This window comes from Schistocerca piceifrons, chromosome 6, assembly GCF_021461385.2.
Source record: "Schistocerca piceifrons isolate TAMUIC-IGC-003096 chromosome 6, iqSchPice1.1, whole genome shotgun sequence".
Classification (NCBI taxonomy): Eukaryota; Metazoa; Arthropoda; class Insecta; order Orthoptera; family Acrididae; genus Schistocerca; species Schistocerca piceifrons.
The window spans coordinates 8,231,624-8,255,711 of record NC_060143.1 but is presented as its reverse complement, the minus strand read 5'-3'; the positions used below and the strand labels follow the sequence as shown (position 1 = coordinate 8,255,711).

At 37.9% G+C, this 24,088-nt stretch overlaps 1 protein-coding gene across 2 annotated transcripts in view; it reads left to right on the top strand.

Moving 5' to 3' along the window:
- The window catches only part of LOC124802547 (tetratricopeptide repeat protein 21B-like), a 275,934-nt gene that overhangs the window by 107,712 nt on the left and 144,134 nt on the right, over positions 1-24,088 (top strand). For both annotated transcript variants that reach the window (XM_047263411.1, XM_047263410.1), the window contains exons 8-9: positions 4,823-4,918; positions 20,995-21,195. In XM_047263411.1, the coding sequence (XP_047119367.1) occupies positions 4,823-4,918; positions 20,995-21,195 (297 nt within the window). The remainder of the gene's footprint in view (positions 1-4,822; positions 4,919-20,994; positions 21,196-24,088) is intronic.

Sequence of the window (24,088 nt, the reverse complement as noted above, 5' to 3'; positions counted from 1 at the left end):
GGAGTCCAGATCTTGTGTTATGCAATTTCCATATTTTTAGCAAGCTGAAAGAACAACTGGGGAAGGAGATCTTCCAACGATGAGGCTATACACACAGCAGTTCTTGAATTGCTCAGTGACAAAGGAGCGGATTTCTATTTTTAAGCAACTGAAACATTGGAATAATGTTCCGACTATTGTTTACAGAGACATGGTGACTATGTTGAAAAATAATCTCCTGTACTTGTGTCACTTTGAAGTGTATTTCAGCATTCAATACAAGTTTCTTGGCCTGCCATGATAATGTGTAACTTACCTTTTGAAGTCACCTTGTAGTAAAACTGTGTTATAGCAACATTATGTTTTAATGGGGGGGGTCATTCCATGTCAAGTGGCCTAAATTTAGACAAGCTCCCCACTCGACCATCTCCAATTTTGATGACATTTTTACAGGATGTACATATAGATCTTACACGAAGCACTGCCAAATTACAGCTTCATAAGTAGTATGGTGGGGCCGCTAGCCACCTTTTCGTAAAGGTTCAATTTTTGACATTACAACTGAAATGAATAAATGATCAGCTTTGTTTTACCATTGTTCAGTATATAAGAGACCTATTGTACTGAAACTTTGTGATCTTGTTCAACTTTATGGGTACAATAGCTTAGTTATAGTACAGAAGGTCAATCTATGGTACATTCGTCATAGTGTGCTATCAAAGTGGCTCATAAATCTTGTCGTACCAAATTTTGCCTATACTTTATTGACTTGTATCTACTGAAAGAGTAACTTTCTGAAGCTAGTACTTTAGTTATCTGCAGCCTGCCAGCATGTCATAAAGCTCTGCAAGTGGCACCCAGATTGCTCAAATAATAACTGAGTTATTGAAGTTCAAAGTGTGCTAAAAAATTTAATCAGTCAATTCTGGCTCACTTTCAAAAGGTCATATCTCAAAAGGGATCACTGAAATTTGATTTTTCTGGGCACATTGAAAAGAGCTCACCTTGTTTGATCAGAAAAAGTTGCTTTTATTTTGGAGACTGTGCATTTAAGAACAAATAAACTTATATTTTCATTACATTACATTTCTCGATATTGCAACTTAAATGAATAAATGATCAACTTTGACTTATCATTACTCAGGATCTAAGACACCTGTCATGCTGAAACTTTGTGATCCTGTTCAACATTTTGATTACAATATCTTAGCTGTAAAACAAAAGGTCAAACTATGGCAAATACATCATAGTGTGCTATCAAATTGGCCCATAAATCTTGTCATACCAAATAAACTTACATTTATATTACATTAAAAAATACACATACCAGTCGTACTCTTTATGGTTCCGAAGCCAAATATTTCAGTTCTTATTAATTCATTTGCTGTAATTTGTTACTAATAGCAATTACAGTTGATTCTAAGAAGCTATAATGTCGGCTCATTCTTCTTGCTGAAGAAGCTGAAATGACAGAAGTAATGTGTTGGTGTGGAATCCAACAAGCATCTTGCGGAGCTGGCCAATAGAATGAATGTGCAGGTCCATTGGGGTGCATGAAACTGACGAAAACATCATTTTCTTCTTCTGAAACTCCAGACACATTACCTATCCACCATTTTCCATCATATATGCAGGCAATGTATTGGCCTGGTTGTAAGGCTGTTGACTTTGGTCAACATTTGCTGCAAAGAAAATTGTATCATTGGATATTCTTCTAATACAAACTTGCTTTTCATTTAATGGCACAAAATGGTGATTCTCTCTTGTTCCTGATACTGTGCAGCCATTTTTGAACCTTGCTTCCTGCTCAGTTTTTAATGTCTTAAGTTTCTTCTTTTGAAACAAAAATGAATTGGATTCCTCTGATATTCTTTGTACAGTATTTAAACAAATCAGTTGGTGTCAAAATCTGTTCCTCAGTTGGTCTTTGAAGGCTTGCTCTTGCTGCCAGGCACTTTACAGTTCCTCCAATTCCATCACATGGATATTTTCCATGGCTTGTAGCAAAAAAGTTCCATTCAGCTGAGATTCCAAAGTCATTTTGATGGTGGCAGGGATTCAGAAAATTTTTGAACTTTTTGTACTGCGCTGCTGACCCATCACTGAAGTAGTAAATGTGTTTGATTTTTCCAAGGAGACACTTCAGATCTTCTGTTAATTTCACTATAAAAGCATGTACAGTGATTGCATCATGTTGCAAGCTGTCACTTATTATACAGTAGCTGATGCTGCTGATGTCCAAGTTATTTCTGAAGTTTAAAAATTTTAAACATGGCTGCTTCTGAAGTACACAACAAATGGGTGTAAAGTTGCTTGGCTGTTATTCCAGTGAAAACCTTGAGCTGCACCCTGGACAATGAAGGAATAATTTTCAGCAAAGTCCATTAATATGATCAGTTCAGATGGCTTACAGCTTTCTTTTATGCATTTTAGGTGCTTGCCCTGGTGCTCTGCAACATAATGATGAGTGGAAAGTTTGTCAATTTTTGAAATCAGATCATCAATAAAATTCTTGATGTTCATCTGCTTGGTTTCTAATGTATCTCTATCAGTGTGCACCCACTGTTTGAACTCAATGGTATCGTCTGGATCACTGTCTTCAAAACTACTTTCTAAACGCTGTTCCAGTAGTTCTTTTCCCAGAAAGATTTCACAGTGATGAAGCATGTAGTCTTTGGATTCCAAATCACTCACTGTTTTAGCAATCAGACTCTTATAATCTTCTTTAATTGGAGTGCTTGCAAGCATCAGTTTCACATTTTGGTGTAAAGCACAAAAACAGATTGAGTGCATTCCTGCAGCACCCACAGTGATGCATCATTTTGGCCTCAATTCGCAGAATTTGGAAAATCCAGTTTTAGGTTGATGCTGAAGTTGATATGCAGCAAACATTTCTTTCAAATTATTCAGAAGAAGGTATTTTTGCATCAAAACTTTCTTTCCTTCTATTCTAATTGATACACAATCTTTTTTACCTGGACAAATTTGGAAAATTTCTTCATTTTGAAAAAAATGTTATCACTCGTTTCTTTTACAGCATCTGGAATCTTCTTGCTACACTTGTTCTTTGGTGGAGCTGAGACACCATTTTCTGCCTGTAACTTCCTAGCTGCTTTTACCATCCTCTCTGAAACAGCAAATTCATGCATTGTCTCTTTTAGAGTCCAGCTTTGTGGTACTAATGTCAGTATTTGCAGTTTTTCAGGCTGCCTTGACAGTTGCAACTTCTCTTTCAATTTTTTAATCAGCTATTTATAATATTCACCATCAGGACATGTCCTGATTGTACTAGGTGTGTGAAGATCTTCTGGGGCAAATTCTCCAGCAGCAGCAATGTTATTCGCATTTGCTTCTTGAGCTTCGCTTATTTTTCATTTTGCGTAACCTTTCACATCCCTTTTTTGATAGTCTCTGAAATTTTAGAGGGGAGACCCCAAAAGCAGTTAAACTTGAATCGATGGATACTTCTGGATGTGCTTCATCCTTCTGACTGGTTTGAAATTGACTGTGATTTTTCTACTTTCTTTGCTAAAAATTGTTTTCTGCAAGTTGGGACAGATCTTCTGACCAGATTTCACATTGCTCTAAGTCACAGCTTGCAATTGTTTTGCTGTTTCCACATTGACAATCCGTAAACATTTCTAGATAAACTTTTCTAAAGAGTCACCCCATACCTTGAAATAATTTTTGCTTACCGAAAAAAGATGTTTATCCAGTAATGACAACACACTTTACATCATTTAGAAAGGCACCCACAACATCTGAACACTATTCACTACAGAACAATGTGCTTCAGACTGATTGTTGAAGCTTGTTACCAAACTCCATTGTTGACACTAAACATTGTTGACACTAAACTGGTCTGTCACCAAAATAAAAACAACTTTTTCTGATCAAACAAGGCGAGCTCTTTTCAATGGTGCCGAGAAAAATCAAGTTTGAGTGATCCCTTTTGAGATATGACCTTTTGAAAGTGAGCCAGAATTGACTGATTAAATTTTTTAGCACACTTTGAACTTCGATAACTCGGTTATTATTTGAGCAATCTGGGTGCCACTCGAAGAGCTTTATGACATGCTGGCAGACTGCAGATAACTAAAGTATTAGCTTCAGAAAGTTACTCTTTCATTAGATACAAGGCAATAAAGTATAGCCAAAATTTGATAAGACAAGATTTATGAGCCACTTTGTTAGCACTCTATGATGAATGTACCATAGTTTGACCTTTTGTACTACAACTAAGCTACTGTATCCAAAAAGTTGAATAGCTTCACAAAGTTTCAGCACAACAGGTCTCTTAGATCCTAAACAACGGTAAAACAAATTTGATCATTTATTCATTTCATTTGCAATGTCAAGAAATGAGTCTTTACGAAAAGGTGGCTGTGGCCCCATCATACTACTTATGAATCAGTAATTTGGCAGTGCTTCATGTAAGGTCTATATGTACACACTGTAAAAATTTCATCGAAATTGGAGATGGTCGAGTGGGGACCCTTAGGCCACTTGACGTGGAATGACCCTGGGGGTAGTTCAGTGTTAGTAGTAGAATATTGGGCTGTTTGAAAGCGTCAATAAAGGTGAGGAGGGCTGGAGGGACATTTGGGAGTGAGATGTAATCCACAATAATTAATCAGTGGTAATTTTATTTGGTTTCATGTAATGAGAGATAGTTATGTATTGCTTCCTGATCTGTGAGCTTGTAGGATGTACTCAACATTTGACGTGTTGTCATTTATTCACCATATGTAAAGTATTTTGTTTAATGATTATATAAAGACAATGAGTTCTTGTTAGAATTACATTACTGGCTTCATTGTTCATTGTTTAAATACTGATTTAGGTGGCTAAAAAGTACATTTCACTCAGTCCACCCCATCCACCAGAAGAAGGGCAGCAGCCAGCGTCTCTACGTCAGGCTGTGACAGTTCTTGAAGCAGTAAGTATATAGTGTTTTTGAAATAGTGACATTCATATTTTTATCTAAACATGTAGCCCTGATTTGTAAAATATCAATAGCATCTGCTCAGACAGAATTTGTATGACAGTCTTACTCTCAAACAAAACACATTAATTATATAGAATCTGAGTTATGTTCTTACATCAGATGCTTTACCAAAGAAAGTTTGAAAGTATTGCTACAAAGGCTGTAAACACTGTGTATGAATAAGTTTTTCAGTATGCAACATAGAAATCCAGGTACTGGGTAAGTGCTGTGCTTTAATATGGAGAAAGTAAAGGAGCATTAGTTATCTTTAGTGCCATACGTAGGGAAGTAAATCAAAAGACAGAAAAATCTTTGTGCACTGCATGAAATTGGTTTTCCTTGTGTTACTGAGACACTGAGTAGAGCTGGCATTGATGTAAATAGTGTTTGTCATCTACAGTTTGTATTGGGAGACTGATGAAGTTGATGTAGACAAAAATCTCACTTACCCTTTGCAAATCAAGCATTAGATGTAATGGTACATTGCAGCTTCTATTTTGGATACATTGAGTTCATCTCCAGATTGCTCTGTTGTTATTTCTTCCTCCTCCTGGATGTTGATGGACCTTTCTCTTAGGCAATCTTTTATTGGAAACTCACGTTCGAGAAATATTAGAGGACATGTAATCTTGAAAGATTATATTAATGAAATAACAAAACTGTATGGATAGCATTTTTATTCTAAACCAGTTCTTTAGAAAAGAGATATGAGTTTAATAAAAGGACTTAAATTCCATTCATGTATTATTTGAATGCTTCTGACAGCGTGTATGAAAAACTGTATCAGAAATAATGGAGACCGCCAGGTTAAAACAGAATGAAAATGCTGTTATTTACAGCAAACAACAACATCAGGGTTCAGTAAGAATGAAAATTATCAATTGCATATTTTAAATTTATATGTAGACAATGCCTTTAGAGAATGGAAGATTAAACTCAAACTTTTAAACTTTGACTACAGAAATTATTGCAAATATTCTGAAAATTATAGATAAAAGGATAGATTGCTACTCACCATGTAGTGGAGATGCTGAGTCACAGATATGCATAACAAAAAGATTGTCAAACAAGTAAGCTTTTGGCTGAATGGCCTTTTTGTGAATTAGACAACACACACACACACACACACACACACACACACACACACTGACACTGACACAAATGCAACTCTCACACACATGACCACTGTCTCTGGCTGCTGAGGCCAGACTCAATTTGCGATCTATCCTTACGTAATATTGTCATTATTCCATCCTGGATTTTCCATTGTTAGAAATAATTGCGAATAATTTTACTTTCTCCACTTTGTTAGCAGATGATCAAATTATTGTATGATGCCATGAAGCAATTTTTCAGTGAGGAGTTCATGTATTATAAAGGGTGGGGCGAATAAAAGTGGCCTGGGGAACAGAGTACTGGGGTACGAAAAAATACAGCAGAGGAAAGGAAAAACACAGTAACCTCACTACAGCAGATGTCAAAAGTGACCACCATTCATCTCTTGGCACTTTTGGGTCCTGGTCAGCAAGTTGCAGAAGACATATCGAATGGGGAGTGCTGCAATTGCTGCAGTTTCATCTGGAATGGTCTGCTACAGTTCTTGAAGAAGTCAAAGTAATCTCACGCTGACAGTTCACGTGACTTGGGTGGTGAGGTAGAGCTGTGACTGGACTGATCTCTTCCAACAACTCCGTGTCAGGCATGAAGGTTGTGTAAATGTGGTTCAAGGCTCAGCCGGCTGTATGGGCAGTTGCCCCATCCTGTTGGAAGTGCATCATGGGATTTCGTTATACAGGGTGTATCATACTTAATTGCGTAAATGCATAGAGTTGAAAGTATACGATACTAGAAGCAAAAGTGTCTCAGTAAACGTAGGGTCAAAAATGCATACCCTAAGAGCTATGAGCAATTTTTCATCTTCGATACTGTGAAACAAATCTCTTCTACTGCAGGTTCTTTGCTTTCCATATTTTGGGAACTGGTAGTATGGAACTAAACAAGAAAATAAAGTCCAGTAAACATGTGCTCTAAAATGCATTCCTTAAGAGCTATGAGTTCTTGTTCATCTTTGCTACTTTGAAACACAACTCTTCTAATGATCAAGTGCTCGTAACTTTTAAGGTATGCGTTTTAGGGCACATGGTTTCTGGACATTTTTTTCTTATTTTGGTTCACACTAGCACTTCCCAAAATATGGAAAGCAAAGAACATGCAGTAGAAGAGATTTGTTTCACAGTATCGAAGATGAAAAATTTCTCATAGCTCTTAAGAAATGCATTTTCCACCCTGTGTTTACTGAGACTTTTTTGTTTCTAGTATCATGTACTTTCAACTGTATGTGTTTACGCCATTAATAATGATACACCCTCTATGCTCGCATTCACGTCCAATTGTATCCACTTGTCCAGGCCACTTTTATTTGCCCCACCCCGTATCAGATTGTACAAACATCATACCTCAAAATCATTGTACTTAAAAAAAAAAAAAAAAAAGTTATATTTTGAATAGTATCTTTAGCAGTCCAATGCAATCTTTTCTGCATGCCATACACCCAAGAGGCGGATATTGACTCTGAGTTACTAAATGTTAACTACACGCTTAAAATATTGACCAGACTATTAAGGAAGACATACCAATGAAATTTTACAAAACACTGTCCGAGGATGGAAAACATAAAAGGAGCCTCTCTGAAGAATGAGTTCATAATTCATTTGGACATTTCCTGGGCAACTCTATTAATTGCCGGTTTGCCCTTTGGCTTCAGAGGCACCATCATATTGATACTTTCGACATGAGTGTACATTAAAGCAGAATCCAGGCTACTTAAAGAGATTTTTGAGGTGGGTTGTAGGTGTCGACATACTGCTGAAACTTTACATATGGAGTCCAGAAGGAAAGCAGGGTTTATATAGCTTGGGGTAACTGGGAAATCTGGGGGCAAAATGTAAATTTTTTCATGTGGGAAAAACCTAGGCACTTTTTAGAATTTCGGGAATTTTTCAGTGTTTTAGTTCTCAGTTAAATTTTCGTAATTTTGACTGGTAATCTCTGATACTCCAAGAAACAATTTTAATTTAACCCGTTACTGCAGACTCCGACTGCAAGAATAAAACATAAACAAGAGAATAACACCAAAATAATACTTAAATTGCGAAGGAAATGCACAATTTACAGCAACAAAACACATTGCAGACATAAGCATCTGCTGACATCAAAATATATGTATGTTCTAGGTAGAAAACAGTGCAGTACTTCATAAGAACAAACTGCTTTCAGTGAACATGATGTCACAACCGTTTACATTTCTCACAGTTTGTGGGAAAATATTGTAAATGGTGTTTTGAGAAGCATTACTTTCAAAGTAAGTTTCCCTTTATGCAAGATGAATTATCTTATGTGTGACAATGTGTGATGAATTTCTTAAATTGGAGTTTTTGACCCTCATTCAATACTTAACACTTGGAGGACCAGCCACTTGAAAAAATCTCAGTCCCAGAAGACCAGCCATTTAAGTCATTATTTAGAATTTTACTGGCACATTTGTGTTTGATATGTCTTAAAGGAGTAATTTATTTTGTCAAAAATTAATATGTCTTAAAGGGCAACACATGCTAAAAAAAGACCAAGCCTCAAGGTTAGTTTTTCATATTTGTTTTAGTTCTTTTGTAGATTAAAAATTATGCATTAATAATGGCAGGAAGTGTAATTATTTCTCAAAACCAGGGTGAGGCAAATTCTTGAGCAATTTCACATGTAAATGGCTTTTAAATGGAAAATTCGAAGTGCTCAACAGATCATTTATTCAGCCACATAACCCACGAAATGTTCCATGCACAGCAGCGAAATTTATATTCATGTTTGTCAGAAATATTCACCTGCTGCAGTTTAAGCTGTACTCTTAGAGTCCTGCTTAACCAGACCCTTGGAAAAAAACAGAAAAAGAATTTGACGACCAGTATTGTGTGAAAGCTTGTCTTTTATTGGAGCTAAGCTGTCTGTATATTAATTGAAATCATTAACTTTTCCTGTTTGTGTGCTCTTGGTACTTAACATTAATGTGCTTGTCTTACTACATCACATCCTATGCTATGAATATTTGCTGTCATTGGCTGGTGAGATCACATGAGATGAGCTATGATTAGCTGACAAAAGCACATTGAAATCTTGATTTCAGTGCTTTGGAAGGTACTGTGCTGTATTGTGTAGCATTAATATTTATACTTTCATAATAGAAGGGTATGCAGTTTGTGTGTTGCCACGCATCAAAGATTGTTCTCAAACCCTTTGTTTATTGCTGGGTTTTGTTTCCTAAAAGTGCCAGGAAGTTCTGTGCCGAAGTATAAATTCTTTACCATTCAAAGCACTGATGAGCTTTACAGTTCTGTGGGAAAGTATGTTGTCACTCAACATAAAAAAGGTACTTTCAACTGGTGTATAATATATTTTTGCCCAGGAAAAAGCATATTTTCAACCAGAAAAAAGTGTATTTTTATCCAGGGAATTTGGGAAAAATCACGGATTTTTTTTCTTATCCGCATATACACCCAGAAAGACTGTAATCTGCAATGATTAGAGGCTCTATGCATGGGTTACTTATGTTTGGAAGGCTTATTTCTCTGTAATCTATTACAATTCTGTGTCCATGGAAGGATTATGGGTAAGAACTCGCCTCATAGTTTAAATGTCAGGCACTTAACAAGCACGGTAACCAGACAGTAATTTCCATGCCATGATGTATTCATTACATTAGTGGTTCTGCTTAGCTTACCAGTTTTCACTGATATCATTTCATGTAATTGTATCTTTTTTGGTTTCATCCATATCAGTAATTCATCCCCCCCCCCATGAACCATGGACCTTGCTGTTGGTGGGGAGGCTTGCGTGCCTCAGCGATACAGACAGCCATACCGTAGGTGCAACCACAACGGAGGGGTATCTGTTGAGAGGCCAGACAAACGTGTGGTTCCTGAAAAGGGGCAGCAGCCTTTTCAGTAGTTGCAAGGGCAACAGTCTGGATGATTGACTGATCTGGCCTTCCAACAATAACCAAAACAGCCCTGCTGTGCTGGTACTGCGAATGGCTGAAAGCAAGGGGAAACTACGGCCGTAATTTTTCCCGAGGGCATGCAGCTTTACTGTATGATTAAATGATGATGGCGTCCTCTTGGGTAAAATATTCCGGAGGTAAAATAGTCCCCCATTCGGATCTCCGGGTGGGGACTACTCAAGAGGGTGTCGTTATCAGTAGAAAGAAAACTGGCATTCTACGGATTTTAGCGTGGAATGTCAGATCCCTTAATCGGGCAGGTAGGTTAGAGAATTTAAAAAGGGAAATGGATAGGTTAAAGTTAGATATAGTGGGAATTAGTGAAGTTCGGTGGCTGGAGGAACAAGACTTCTGGTCAGGTGACTACAGGGTTATAAACACAAAATCAAATAGGGGTCATGCAGGAGTAGGTTTAATAATGAATAGGAAAATAGGAATCCGGGTAAGTTACTACAAACAGCATAGTGAACGCATTATTGTGGCCAAGATAGATACAAAGCCCACACCTACTACAGTAGTGCAAGTTTATATGCCAACTAGCTCTGCAGATGACGAAGAAATTGATGAAATGTATGATGAAATAAAAGAAATTATTCAGATAGTGAAGGGTGATGAAAATTTAATAGTCATGGGTGACTGGAATTCGGTAGTAGGAAAAGGGAGAGAAGGAAACGTAGTAGGTGAATATGCATTGGGGCTAAGAAATTGTAGTGTTGGCAGAAGAGCCAACACCGTGTTGCTAGAGGAGGCCGAAATGCACGCTTTTAAGCTCACGCAGATTGGCATGAGGTCTGGAATAGTTAAAGGATTTGAGTCTAGCAAATAAAGTACGTAGCTGTTGGAATACTTAACTTTAATCCACAATTGGTGAACATCTCTCGTTACTGTACAAGCTTCATAAAATAATTATCAAATGCTATGGCGCCTTGCTAGGTCGTAGCAAATGACGTAGCTGAAGGCTATGCTAACTATCGTCTCGGCAAATGAGAGCGTATTTGTCAGTGAACCTTTCCTAGCAAAGTCGGCTGTACAACTGGGGCGAGTGCTAGAACGTCTCTCTAGACCTGCCGTGTGGTGGCGCTCGGTCTGCAATCACTGACAGTGGCGACACGCGGGTCCGCCATATACTAATGGACTGCGGCCGATTTAAAGGCTACCACCTAGCAAGTGTGGTGTCTGGCAGTGACACCACAGAAATGAAAGAGGAAGCCGCCTGGTAGAATTTTGCACAGACCTCAACTTCATCATAGCTAACACTTGGTTTAAGAATCATGAAAGAAGGTTGTATACATGGAAGAACCCTGGAGATACTAAAAGGTATCAGTTAGATTATATAACGGTAAGACAGAGATTTAGGAACCAGGTTATAAATTGTAAGACATTTCCAGGGGCAGATGTGGACTCTGACCACAATCTATTGGTTATGAACTGTAGATTAAAACTGAAGAAACTGCAAAAAGGTGGGAATTTAAGGAGATGGGACCTGGATAAACTGAAAGAACCAGAGGTTGTACAGAGTTTCAGGGAGAGCATAAGAGAACAATTGACAAGAATGGGGGAAAGAAATACAGTAGAAGAAGAATGGGTAGCTTTGAGGGATGAAGTAGTGAAGGCAGCAGAGGATCAAGTAGGTAAAAAGACAAGGGTTAGTAGAAATCGCTGGGTGACGGAAGAAATATTGAATTTAATTGATGAAAGAAGAAAATATAAAAATGCAATAAATGAAGCAGGCAAAAAGCAATACAAACATCTCAAAAATGAGACCGACAGGAAGTGCAAAATGGCTAAACAGGCATGGCTAGAGGACAAATGTAAGGATGTAGAGGCTTATCTCACTAGGGGTAAGATAGATACTGCCTACAGGAAAATTAAAGATACCTTTGGAGAAAAGAGAACCACTTGCATGAATATCAAAAGCTCAGATGGAAACCCAGTTCTAAGCAAAGAAGGGAAAGCAGAAAGGTGGAAGGAGTACATAGAGTGTCTATAAAGCGCGATGTACTTCAGGGTAATATTATGGAAATGGAAGAGGATGTAGATGAAGATGAAATGGGAGATACGATACTGCGTGAAGAGTTTGACAGAGCACTGAAAGATGTAAGTCGAAACAAGGCCCCGTGAGTAGATAACATTCCATTAGAACTACTGACAGCCTTGGGAGAGCCAGTCCTGACAAAACTCTACCATCTGGTGAGCAAAATGTATGAAACAGGCAAAATACCCTCAGACTTCAAGTAGAATATAATAATTCCGATTGCAAAGAAAGCAGGTATTGACAGATGTGAAAATTACCGAACTATCAGTTTAATAAGTCACATCTGCAAAATACTAACACGAATTCTTTACAGACGAATGGAAAAACTGGTAGAAGCCGACCTCGGGGAAGATCAGTTTGGATTCCGTAGAAATATTGGAACACGTGAGGCAATACTGACCCTACGACTCATCTTAGAAGCTAGATTAAGGAAAGGCAAACCTATGTTTATAGCATTTGTAGACTTAGAGAAAGCTTTTGACAATGTTGACTGGAATACTCTCTTTCAAATTCTGAAGGTGGCAGGGGTAAAATACAGGGAGCAAACGGCTATTTACAATTTGTACAGAAACCAGATGGCAGTTATAAGAGTCAAGGGTAACGAAAGGGAAGCAGTGGTTGGGAAGGGAGTGAGACAGGGCTGTAGCCTCTCCCCAATGTTATTCAATCTGTATATTGAGCAAGCAGTAAAGGAAACAAAAGAAAAATTCGGAGTAGGTATTAAAATCCATGGAGAAGAAATAAAAACTTTGAGGTTCACCGATGAAATTGTAATTCTGTCAGAGACAGCAAAGGACTTGGAAGAGCAGTTGAACGGAATGGACAATGTCTGGAAAGGAGGGTATAAGATGAACATCAACAAAAGCAAAACGAGGATAATGGAATTAGTCGAATTAAGTCGGGTGATGCTGAGGGAATTACATTAGGAAATGAGACACTTAAAGTAGTAAAGGAGTTTTGCTATTTGGGGAGCAAAATAATTGATGATGGTCGAAGTAGAGAGGATATAAAATGTAGACTGGCAATGGCAAGGAAAGAATTTCTGAAGAGGAGAAATTTGTTAACATTGAGTATAGATTTAAGTGTCAGGAAGTCGTTTCTGAAAGTATTTGTATGGAGTGTAGCCATGTATGAAAGTGAAACATGGATGATAAATAGTTTGGACAAGAAGAGAATAGAAGCTTTCGAAATGTGGTGCTACAGAAGAATGCTGAAGACTAGATGGGTAGATCGCATAACTAATGAGGAGGTTTTGAATAGAATTGGAGACAAGAGGAGTTTGTGGCACAACTTGGCTAGAAGAAGGGATCGGTTGGTAGGACATGTTCTGAGGCATCAAGGGATCATCAATTTAGTATTGGAGGGCAGTGTGGAGGGTAAAAATCGTAGAGTGAGACCTAGAGATGAATACACTAAGCAGATTCAGAAGGATGTAGGCTGCAGTACGTACTGGGAGATGAAGCAGCTTGCACGGGATAGGTTAGCATGGAGAGCTGCATCAAACCAGTCTCAGGACTGAAGACTCCAACAACAACAACAACAACAACAACATAATATGTGTGTGTGTGTGTGTGTGTGTGTGTGTGTGTGTGTGTGTGTGTATGTGTGTGTGTGTGGAGGGGGGGGGGGGGGAGAGTTTACCACTAAATTATTTTCTTCATTTCTTAATTAGAAGATGCCTTTGTTTCTATTTTACATATGAATATATTACTTTTGTGTGAAACATGGTAATAGCAAATCCTCCAATTTCCGTGTTTGCTCTGTGCCTCACTAACTCCGCCCATCTCGTACTGCATGATAGCATTGTACAGTGCTGCCCTTGTTATCAGGTATACACTTATCCAAACCAAACTACACTGCTCTTCTGTGATCTGTGTCAGATCAGACTGTCAAAAGGAGTTATAATATAAGCCATGCAGTTTTTGATGCACATATTTGGTCAACTCATTTGCTTTAAGAGGAAGCACAATAACATTCATTGAAATTCAGTATGAGAAGACCTATCATGCATTTCATGATGACTGACCCCTGACTTTGAACTCAGATTCTGGTTACATAGCGTGAGTGACATTGATGTATTGTACTTTGTCGAAATCATGAAAATATCTGCTTTTGTTAAGAGTATTGCATTGTAGTTGAAAAAGAGGTGACATATGTGGTAGTATTTAAGAGAAAGCATGCTTTTTTGATCATTTTTTGGCGAATGTCAGCTTTGAAGATTCATAGAAGCCAGACCATAATTAGGTGACCATTCCTTTGCACACTTTAAAGATGCAACCATTCTCTACTTACAGGCAGATTTTTGTTGTTTTCCGAGTTGTTGTTATGTTGTAATTATGACAGATGGAGATTGCCACGGTTCGCCTAATAATAATATATATGAATGAGATGAAAATTGAAAATACTAGCTGTGTTGCCTTTCACTGCTGCTATGTTTTTATGCACTTGATAAAGTGCTAATATCACATGTTCAGTTTATTTGATTTTGCCTTATTATGCACCATGTGCTCAAGTGTGATATGTTGCTGGACTTCTGAAAAGTATTTCCATTTAATTGTTCATTGTTGCAGTGTTTACATTCAGGCCCCCCCTCAAATAGGAAACAATTGTGCTGCCAGTAATTTTTGTGTACTCCTGTAAGACAGTCTTTGTTATATAATTATTTGCATTGTACTTGGGTGAAACCGCACATCATTTACGGAGTTGTGAGAAGTCCATGGTGGTCAGTGGGCCTGCTTACTTTGAGGATGAGAAAGAACAAGGCGTGAACAGTTCCATACATCTATACTCTACAAACCACTGTGAGGTGCATGGCAGAGTGTACATCCCACCATACCAATTATTAGGGTTTCTTCCCACTCCATTCATGTATGGAGCACAGGAAGAATGATTGTTTGAATGCCTCTGTGCATGCAATAATTATTTTGATCTTATCCTCATGATCCCTATGTGAATGATACTTAGTTTGCTTGTAGTATATCCTTAGAATTTTCATTTAAAGCCAGTTCTTGAAACTTTGTTAATAGACTTTTTTAGTTTAGTTTATGTCTATCTTCAAGAGTCTGTCAGTTCAGTTTCTTCAGTATCTCCGTGACACTCTCCCAACCATCAAACAGACCTGTGACCATTTATGCTGCCCTTCTCTGTATATGTTCAGTATCCCTTGTTAGTGTTATTTGGTGTGGGATCCACACACTTGAGCAATATTCTAGAGCCTATCGTATGTGTGATTTGTAAGCAATGTCCATTGTAGGCTGATGGCACTTACCCAACACTCTACCAATAAATTGAAGTCTACCACCAACTTTACCCACAACTGAGCCTATGTGATCATTCCATTTCTTATCCCAACAAAGTTTTACACCCAGGTATTTGTATGGGTTGACCAATTCCAGCAGTGACTCATTGATATTATAGTCATAGGATATGTTTTCATTTTTTGAAGAGAAGTGCACAATTTTATATTTGTGAACATTTAAAGCACTTTGAAATATTATCAAGGTGTGACTGCATCTTTAAGCAGCTTCTTTCAAGCAGTATTTCATTATAGATAACTGTATCATATACAAAATTCTGAGATTACTGTTAATGTTGTCCACAAGTTCATTAACATACAATGTGAGCAACAAGGGTCCTAACACACTTCCCAGGGGTCCACCCAAAGTTGTCCAAGATAACTTGCTGCATCCTTCTTACCAAAAAGTCCTGAATCCAGTCACAAATTTCATATGATACTCCATATGATCATACTTTTGAGGCTCAGGTGTGTTTCTGAGTCAAATACTTTTCAGAAATCTTGAACCAATGCATCTATCTGACTGCCTTGATCCAAAGATTTCAGTATGTCATGTGAGAGAAGTGTGAGTTGGGTTTCACATGATTGATGTTTTCGAAATCCATACTGGTTGGCACTGAGGACATCATTCTGTTCAATATCCCTCATTATGTTTAATTTCAGAATATGTTCTAAGATTCTCCAGCAGATCGATGTCAAGGATCCTGGGCAGTAGTTTTGTAGACCACTTCTACTACCCTTCTAGTAGATGGGACTCACTTGTGGGGTCATTTTCATTTTTTTTCCCAAGAACTGCACATGTTGTTTTTTATGTTTGAGGGATCTACAATAGATTATAGTTAGAATAGGGGCTAACTCAGCCACAAATTCACTATAGAATCTGACAGGGATTCCATTGGGCACTGGAGGTTTTAGTGATTTCAGGTGTTTATCAACACCACTGACACTCATACTTATATCATTCAACTTTTCAGTGGTATGAGGTTTAAATTGGGGTAATTCTCCTAGGTTTCTCTTTGTAAAGAAACATCTGAAAATTGAGTTAAGCATTTCAGGTTTTGCTTTGCTACCCTCAAATTCAGTTTCTGCCTCAATCGCTAGGGCCTGCACATTAACTTTGGTACCACTGGCAGCCTTTACATGTGACCAAAATTCCTTTGAGTTTTGTGAAACATCATTTGGCATTATTCAGCTACAGTAGTGATTGAAGGCACCATACAATGCTCCATTGACAGCTAAACGTGTTTCACACAGCATATCTCTATCTATAGGCCTACACTTTGTTTTACATCTATTTTGCAGTAACCTCTGTTTCTTTAGAAGTTTCTTTACAGTGACTGTATACCATGGAGGTTTCCTTACATCATGAACTGATCTACTGGGCACATAATCTATCCAGTGCAAGGTCAACTATTCTTTTAAACTTGAGCTGTAGTTCCTCTATCTACATGCTTCTGCCCTGTGCTGAAAGTTTCAAATTTCTCATTTAGATATGACACTACTGATTTTTTATCTAGTTTACTGAACATATATATCTTTCTGCTTGGTTTAGTTGTCCTTTGTGCTTTGATAATCATGGTTGCCACAACCGCATCTTGGTCACAGTTTCGATGTGGACAGCCTCAAATAGGTCAGGTTTGTATGTTGTGATTATATTCAATATATTTCCATCATGAATGGTGTTCATAACTATCTGTTGTAGATAGTTTTCTATATTGTTCGTGTATGTTAGCATCTGCTTCGGTTGTACTAACTGTGTGTGTAACAACTGTGGCAGATGTTATCTCTCATGTATAATATACAGGACAGAAGTTTGCATTGAATGAGTTTGCACGTGGAGTCAAGAAGGAAAATCTACAACTTGTGTGTGGGAAAGCAGTTTCCCACAGTAGCAGTCATATTGGTAACATTGAAGACTGAAGTTGAAGACTTTTGTGATCTGAGTGAAACAACTTTTCATAGTGCTACTCGGGCTTCAGATTTAAAAAAAAAAAAAAAAAGTACAGATGGAGAATGCAGGAAAAAGAGCAATTTCTTGCATGAAATAACACACTTGCGAAACAATGGATGGTCTATTTATTACACTGATGAGAGTTGGTGTGGTGCAAATTATTCGCAGAAGTTTGGATGACAGGAATGAAAAATGCCTTATGCATCAGAAAATGTTCATGAGTATCACAGAGAAAGTGTTCAAGAGTGGAATGGCTGGAAGCGGAGCAATTCAGACTCTGTCTGCATCTGGGAAAATAATTATAATGTCTCACATTGGGAATTAAGGTGGGGGATTATCATTCTGAGATGGATGCCAACCACTAAGAAGAGTGATTGAGGAGGATTTTTTAAAAAAAAATTACCAAACAGATCTGTGATTGTAATAGATCGGGTTCAGTACCACACGATGATAAATCCAATATCATGAAATCCATCTGTGAAATGGAGAAAGGGTTTTGTTACTGAATGGATTGAAAGCAATAATGTAGAACTTCCATCTAATGTCTTGTCATACAAAGAATTTACTAAAGCAGTCCTACTGGAACACAAATTGTTGCGGCACGCAACACAAGTGAACACTAGCTTTTGAATTTGTTTGTTTGATACAGCACACAATGATACAACTTACAACAACATGGAACTACACCTTGAGGTGATACAAAGTCTGTAGCATAACAATGTGTGCAAGTCTAAAGGGCTGCATGACAGCTAATAGTTAACAGCAGGGTGTAGGCTCACATTGCCCTAGCTACAGGCAAAGTAGACATCACCAGCATTGATAGTGCTAGTTTTGAGTTGGCATGTGCAGCTGATGTTGTAGACTTATGCTGGAGGCTGAGTGTAGAGCCTGTTCTGTCATTCTCCATATCTACAGCTAGTAAGCCTTAGCTCAGCACCTGAAGTGATGTCCATAGTGAGCAGGAGCGGTGAGTTGCTCCATGTTATGATGTTATGGGCGCAGTGTACCTGTTAGGAGTGTAGCATATGGTGAAAGATAGTGGTAACTGGGGGGGTTTACCACAGCCCACCCTTTCCAGGTGAGGTATGGGGAGCGGGGTGGGTGGGGGGGTGGGGGGGGGGGGGGTGGAACACCATGCTTGGCCTAATGGCCTAAGCCTGTGTCCTAGCAGAGAGTGATGTTTGTGACCTCCGGCTCTTCTGCAGTGCCCCTTAATGGCTTAGGCTCTGGGAGCCCCTGGTCTGTGGTCACCCATGTGTGGGGCTGAAATTTACATAGCTGGTAGTGGCTGCACTTAGTGGACAGCAGAGGGAACAAGGGTGCGGGGTGAGGCGGCAGAAACTGGAGGTGATGCCGTGACGACATCTGGGCTTCAGAGTGTCGGACCCTCCTCTGATGCATGTAACCTGCCTGTGGTAACTTGATCCGAAGATGTAGTCTGCCCCTTGATGTGGAAGGCAGAGGCGACTGGACTCTTCTCTTGTTGATGCAGTGGCCTAGAACAGCCAGCAGTGGAATTAGAAGAGCGCTGGTGGGGGAGGATGGTGGGAGTTGACTTGAGAGTGAGCTCACTTCAGTTGGTGGCTGGTCAACACATATGGTCTGCAGTTCACTGTCAAGTCTGAAGACACCAGCAAAGACACCAAATTTGCACGCAAGTTGTACTTGTACGTAACACAAATGAACAATGGTTTTTGAATTTGTTTATTTGATACAGTATACAATGGCACACATTACAATAACTTGGAACTACACCCAGAGGCGACACAAAGTCTACAGCATAACAATGTGTCCAAATCTTGTGGCTTACATGATAGCTAACAGTTAACAGCATAATGTAGACTGATCCTGGGAGCCTTGCATTGTACTAGATATAGGCAAGCATTGATGTCACCAGCATTGGCAGCACTAGTTTTGAGTGTACAGCCAGCGTTGTAGATTTGCACAATGGTGGAGCCTCTGGTATAGGTCCTAACATCCACTACTAGCAAGCCGTAGCTCAGTGCATGAAGTAACATCTGTGGCCTGCCTGCCCAATGTGGCTAGTGCAGCTTACTGATCTGGAGTGCAGCGGACAGTGAAAGATAGTGGTAACAGTGGACTTACCACACATGCAACCGTACTACCTTTTGGAAAGTATTTTGTGCTCAGTGGACAAGGAAATTAAAACTTCTTTAGTTATTGATTGTGCACTGCCAGTTCAATGCTGTTGAATTCATTCTCGGCTTTGTTAAAAACGTAGCAGAGGGGAGCAAGAATTTAAAAATAAATGATATTTTACAGTTCTCTCACCCTCTCGTGGAAAGTGATCCCCAAAGTGTCTGGAGGAATTCCAGTGATATATGTACCCAAACTTGAAAGCAGTTATGCACAAAGAGCCCACTGTCTTGACGTACTAATAGAACCCCTTGTGATCTAGGTAGACAGCTGCAATAACAGCCATTTGACCACAGACAACAGCAAAAGTGATTAAGGCAGGTTTTATTTCATTTATCACTCTTTCCTGGAAAATTTATTTGAGTGAATCAAATTTTCATTTACTGTAGTACAGTACATGTCATTCTTCATTTATTGAGAGCTGCTTGTATATTGAGCATTCACTTGTGACTTCCTATTTTGCTGCCCTCTGCGTGCAACAACAAATGAAATCGGCAATGCTGTATTGAAATGCTAGTACAAAGTTTTCATTATTGCTGGCGAATACGTATTTATTGTGCATTACAACCGTGGCAGCTTGCTGGTATGAAACTACAGTCCATCATAGCCTTGTGAGTATTACAGCTACTGATGCATTGCTTTACAGACGCTTAACTGTCAAACACGGGGAGTAGTAATTAACAAAATTTCCATTGGTACAATAGCTACAGTGGTAAACTCAATTGTACCATCTTGCATTTGTCATTACAGCAATGAAAGAACTTATCAGAAAATAATGAAAATGTGCCTGCAGATAGGAAAAGGTTGTATTTTTAAATCGTGCAAGTACAATTTTCTCCTAATTATGGTCGGGCTCTGTGACGCCTCAAAGTTGACACTCGCCAAAAAATTCTAGAAAAGCCAACTATGTTTTAAATGTTACTACATACGTTGTCCTCTTTTCAACTAAAATGTAATATTCATGCAGCAGATAAAAGTAGACATCACCATGTTTCTGGCAAGGTACAACACATTGTTGTTTGTCAGTTGATGTAACCAGAATATGAGCTCAAAGTCAGGGGTCAGTCCATATGAAATGAAGTGTTAGTTTCTGTATAAAATTCAGAGAGTGTTGTGATAAAATTAAATGGATTGCAGTAACTGAAGCATGCAGATTGTCATTGTTCACACACAGCATATTTGAATAAAGTGAGATGAGGTTGAATAATATTTGTTAGAAAGATCATCTGCCATACAGCATACAGTGGCTTGCAGGGTGTAATATAGATGTAGTTCTTTGGGTGACTTGAGGAATGGATTTAGCTGTAACTAAGAAATATATTTTAGAGTGTCAATACATTTAATCACAGTTCATGAGACCTTTATTTTGAGAACACCTTTCACCTTCAAGAGCTCTGCCGTGTACACACACACACACACACACACACACACACACACACACACACACGGGCACACACTATTGTTATGTTCCATCTTGGATTTTCCATTGTTTTATTTATAGCTTACATTCATAAAATTATCTTCTTCTTGTGAATTTTTTCAGGCAACCCGTGCATGCCCTGGATTGACAGAAGCACAATTGCTTTTAGCCCGTGTACAATTCCTCAGTCATGATTTGTCAAGAGCAGCGGAGACTTTGCATCATATTCTTGATTTGGATTCAACCTCTGCTCCAGCTTATCTTCTTCAAGCACAGATACTCATACAGCAAGGGGATTTCAGTCAAGCAATGCAAAGCCTGGAGGTTTCTACTTAATTTATATTATAATATTGCTTTATTCTATTTTTTATTTTAATACATTATAATCATTTGTTATAGTGTTTTAGTAATTTTTAGGATTTAATGTTAAAAAATAATGTTTCATTTTAAAACTTGAGCACATATTTAAACGCAGATGTTTCCAATTGGATCAAGTAATAGTTCTGTGTCCCTTGTTAGGGATACAAATAAACAAAAGTAGCTGAAAATACGAGCTAAAACTATGTTAAAGACAGAGAAATGTTAGCTTAATGTACAGATGGAAGCATAGATGCAAAGCAAAAACATTTTTAAAATTATATTATTTGTTTATGATTTTTGTACTTAGGAAGACAAAAACATTATGGGAATAAAATGTTGCTAAGTGTGACAAATTTTCAACAGTATGAGTTTCTCAGAATACGTTGGTGATACGATGAAGATAGATACAGGAATTGGCCATATTATTTACAAAGAAACAATCCTGGCATCTGATGTAAATGACAGAGAAATTGTGGAAAGCTGAACAGGGATTTGTACCCAACTCCTCATAAACCCAGTTCCTTGCCTAAAACACTGCACCAATTAGCTTAGTATTAGAAAATGAGTTTTAACCGAAAAAAGGTCAGATAACTCAAGAAGCTTGTTTATGAAATGATTTGAATAAAATATTGCTTTCAAAACAAAGCATATAAGAGACAAGTGTTAATACTTACTGGTAGCATAGAGGCATCTCTTGTAGGTTACCATCTCCCTTTCAGTAGGTAGTATTGAGAGAGATGAAGAGTACTGAAAATGCAAACAAGAGAAAGTAGGACAACAGTATTAAGAAAATGGAAAGTAAACAAATGAAGTCTGTGTAAATGAATTAGAAATGAAAAAACAAACGAATTAGAAATGAAAAAAACGAGTTCTTGTACTGCACCGTTCTAAACACCATTTAAATTTAAGAATCCATATTTTGATAAAAGAATCTCAGAAATCAGCAGTCAACTACTGCAGAACCAATGTAGAGAACATCAAGAGTTATTATAATGTGATGATATTTTAACCCTTCAAGCTGGTAGTGCCTGTGTTCACTTTTAGTCTACTGGTGATAGTTTTCATGGCTGGTTGGTACAGGAAAGCAACATTTTCTTTAAGTTGCTCTAGTGCAGTAATCGTGTGTCCAGATTAATGACATTTGCAGGAACTGTTAACAATAGACCTATTAGGTCTAAAACATATGTAATCATTTTAGATTAGATTAGATTAGATTAATACTAGTTCCATGGGTCATGAATACGATATTTCGTAATGATGTGGAACGAGTCGAATTTTCCAATACGTGACATAATTAGGTTAATTTAACAACATACTTAAGTTAATATAACAACTTTATTTTTTTGTGTTTTTTTTATTTATTTTTTATTTTTTATTTATTTTTTCTTAATTTATATCTAAAAATTCCTCTATGGAGTAGAAGGAGTTGTCATTCAGAAATTCTTTTAATTTCTTCTTAAATACTTGTTGGTTATCTGTCAGACTTTTGATACTATTTGGTAAGTGACCAAAGACTTTAGTGCCAGTATAATTCACCCCTTTCTGTGCCAAAGTTAGATATAATTTTGAATAGTGAAGATCGTCCTTTCTCCTAGTATTGTAGTTATGCACACTGCTATTACTTTTGAATTGGGTTTGGTTGTTAACAACAAATTTCATAAGAGAGTATATATACTGAGAAGCTACTGTGAGTATCCCTAGATCCTTAAATAAATGTCTGCAGGATGATCTTGGGTGGACTCCAGCTATTATTCTGATTACACGCTTCTGTGCAATAAATACTTTATTCCTCAGTGATGAATTACCCCAAAATATGATGCCATATGAAAGCAATGAGTGAAAATAGGCGTAGTAAGCTAATTTACTAAGATGTTTATCACCAAAATTTGCAATGACCCTTATTGCATAAGTAGCTGAACTCAAACGTTTCAGCAGATCATCAATGTGTTCCTTCCAATTTAATCTCTCATCAATGGACATACCTAAAAATTTGGAATATTCTACCTTAGCTATATGCTTCTGATTAAGGTCTATATTTATTAATGGCGTCATACCATTCACTGTACGGAACTGTATGTACTGTGTCTTATCAAAATTCAGTGAGAGTCCGTTTACAAGGAACCACTTAGTAATTTTCTGAAAGACAGTATTGACAATTTCATCCGTTAATTCTTGTTTCTCAGGTGTGATTACTATACTTGTATCATCAGCAAAGAGAACTAACTTTGCCTCTTCATGAATATAGAATGGCAAGTCATTAATATATAATAAGAACAACAAAGGACCCAAGACTGACCCTTGTGGAACCCCATTCTTGATAGTTCCCCAGTTTGAGGAATGTGCTGATCTTTGCATGTTATGAGAACTACTTATTTCAACTTTCTGCACTCTTCCAGTTAGGTACGAATTAAACCATTTGTGCACTGTCCCACTCATGCCACAATACTTGAGCTTGTCTAGCAGAGTTTCATGATTTACACAATCAAAAACCTTTGAGAGATCACAAAAAATCCCAATGGGAGGTGTTCGGTTATTCAGATCATTCAAAATTTGACTGGTGAAAGCATATATGGCATTTTCTGTTGAAAAACCTGTCTGGAAACCAAACTGACATTTTGTTAGTACTTCATTTTTACAGATATGTGAAGCTACTCTTGAATACATTACTTTCTCAAAAATTTTGGATACAGCTGTTAGAAGGGAGATTGGACGGTAATTGTTGACATCAGATCTATCCCCCTTTTTATGCAAAGGTATAACAATAGCATATTTCAGTCTATCAGGGAAAATGCCCTGTTCCAGAGAGCTATTACACAGGTGGCTGAGAATCTTACTTATCTTTTGAGAACAAGCTTTT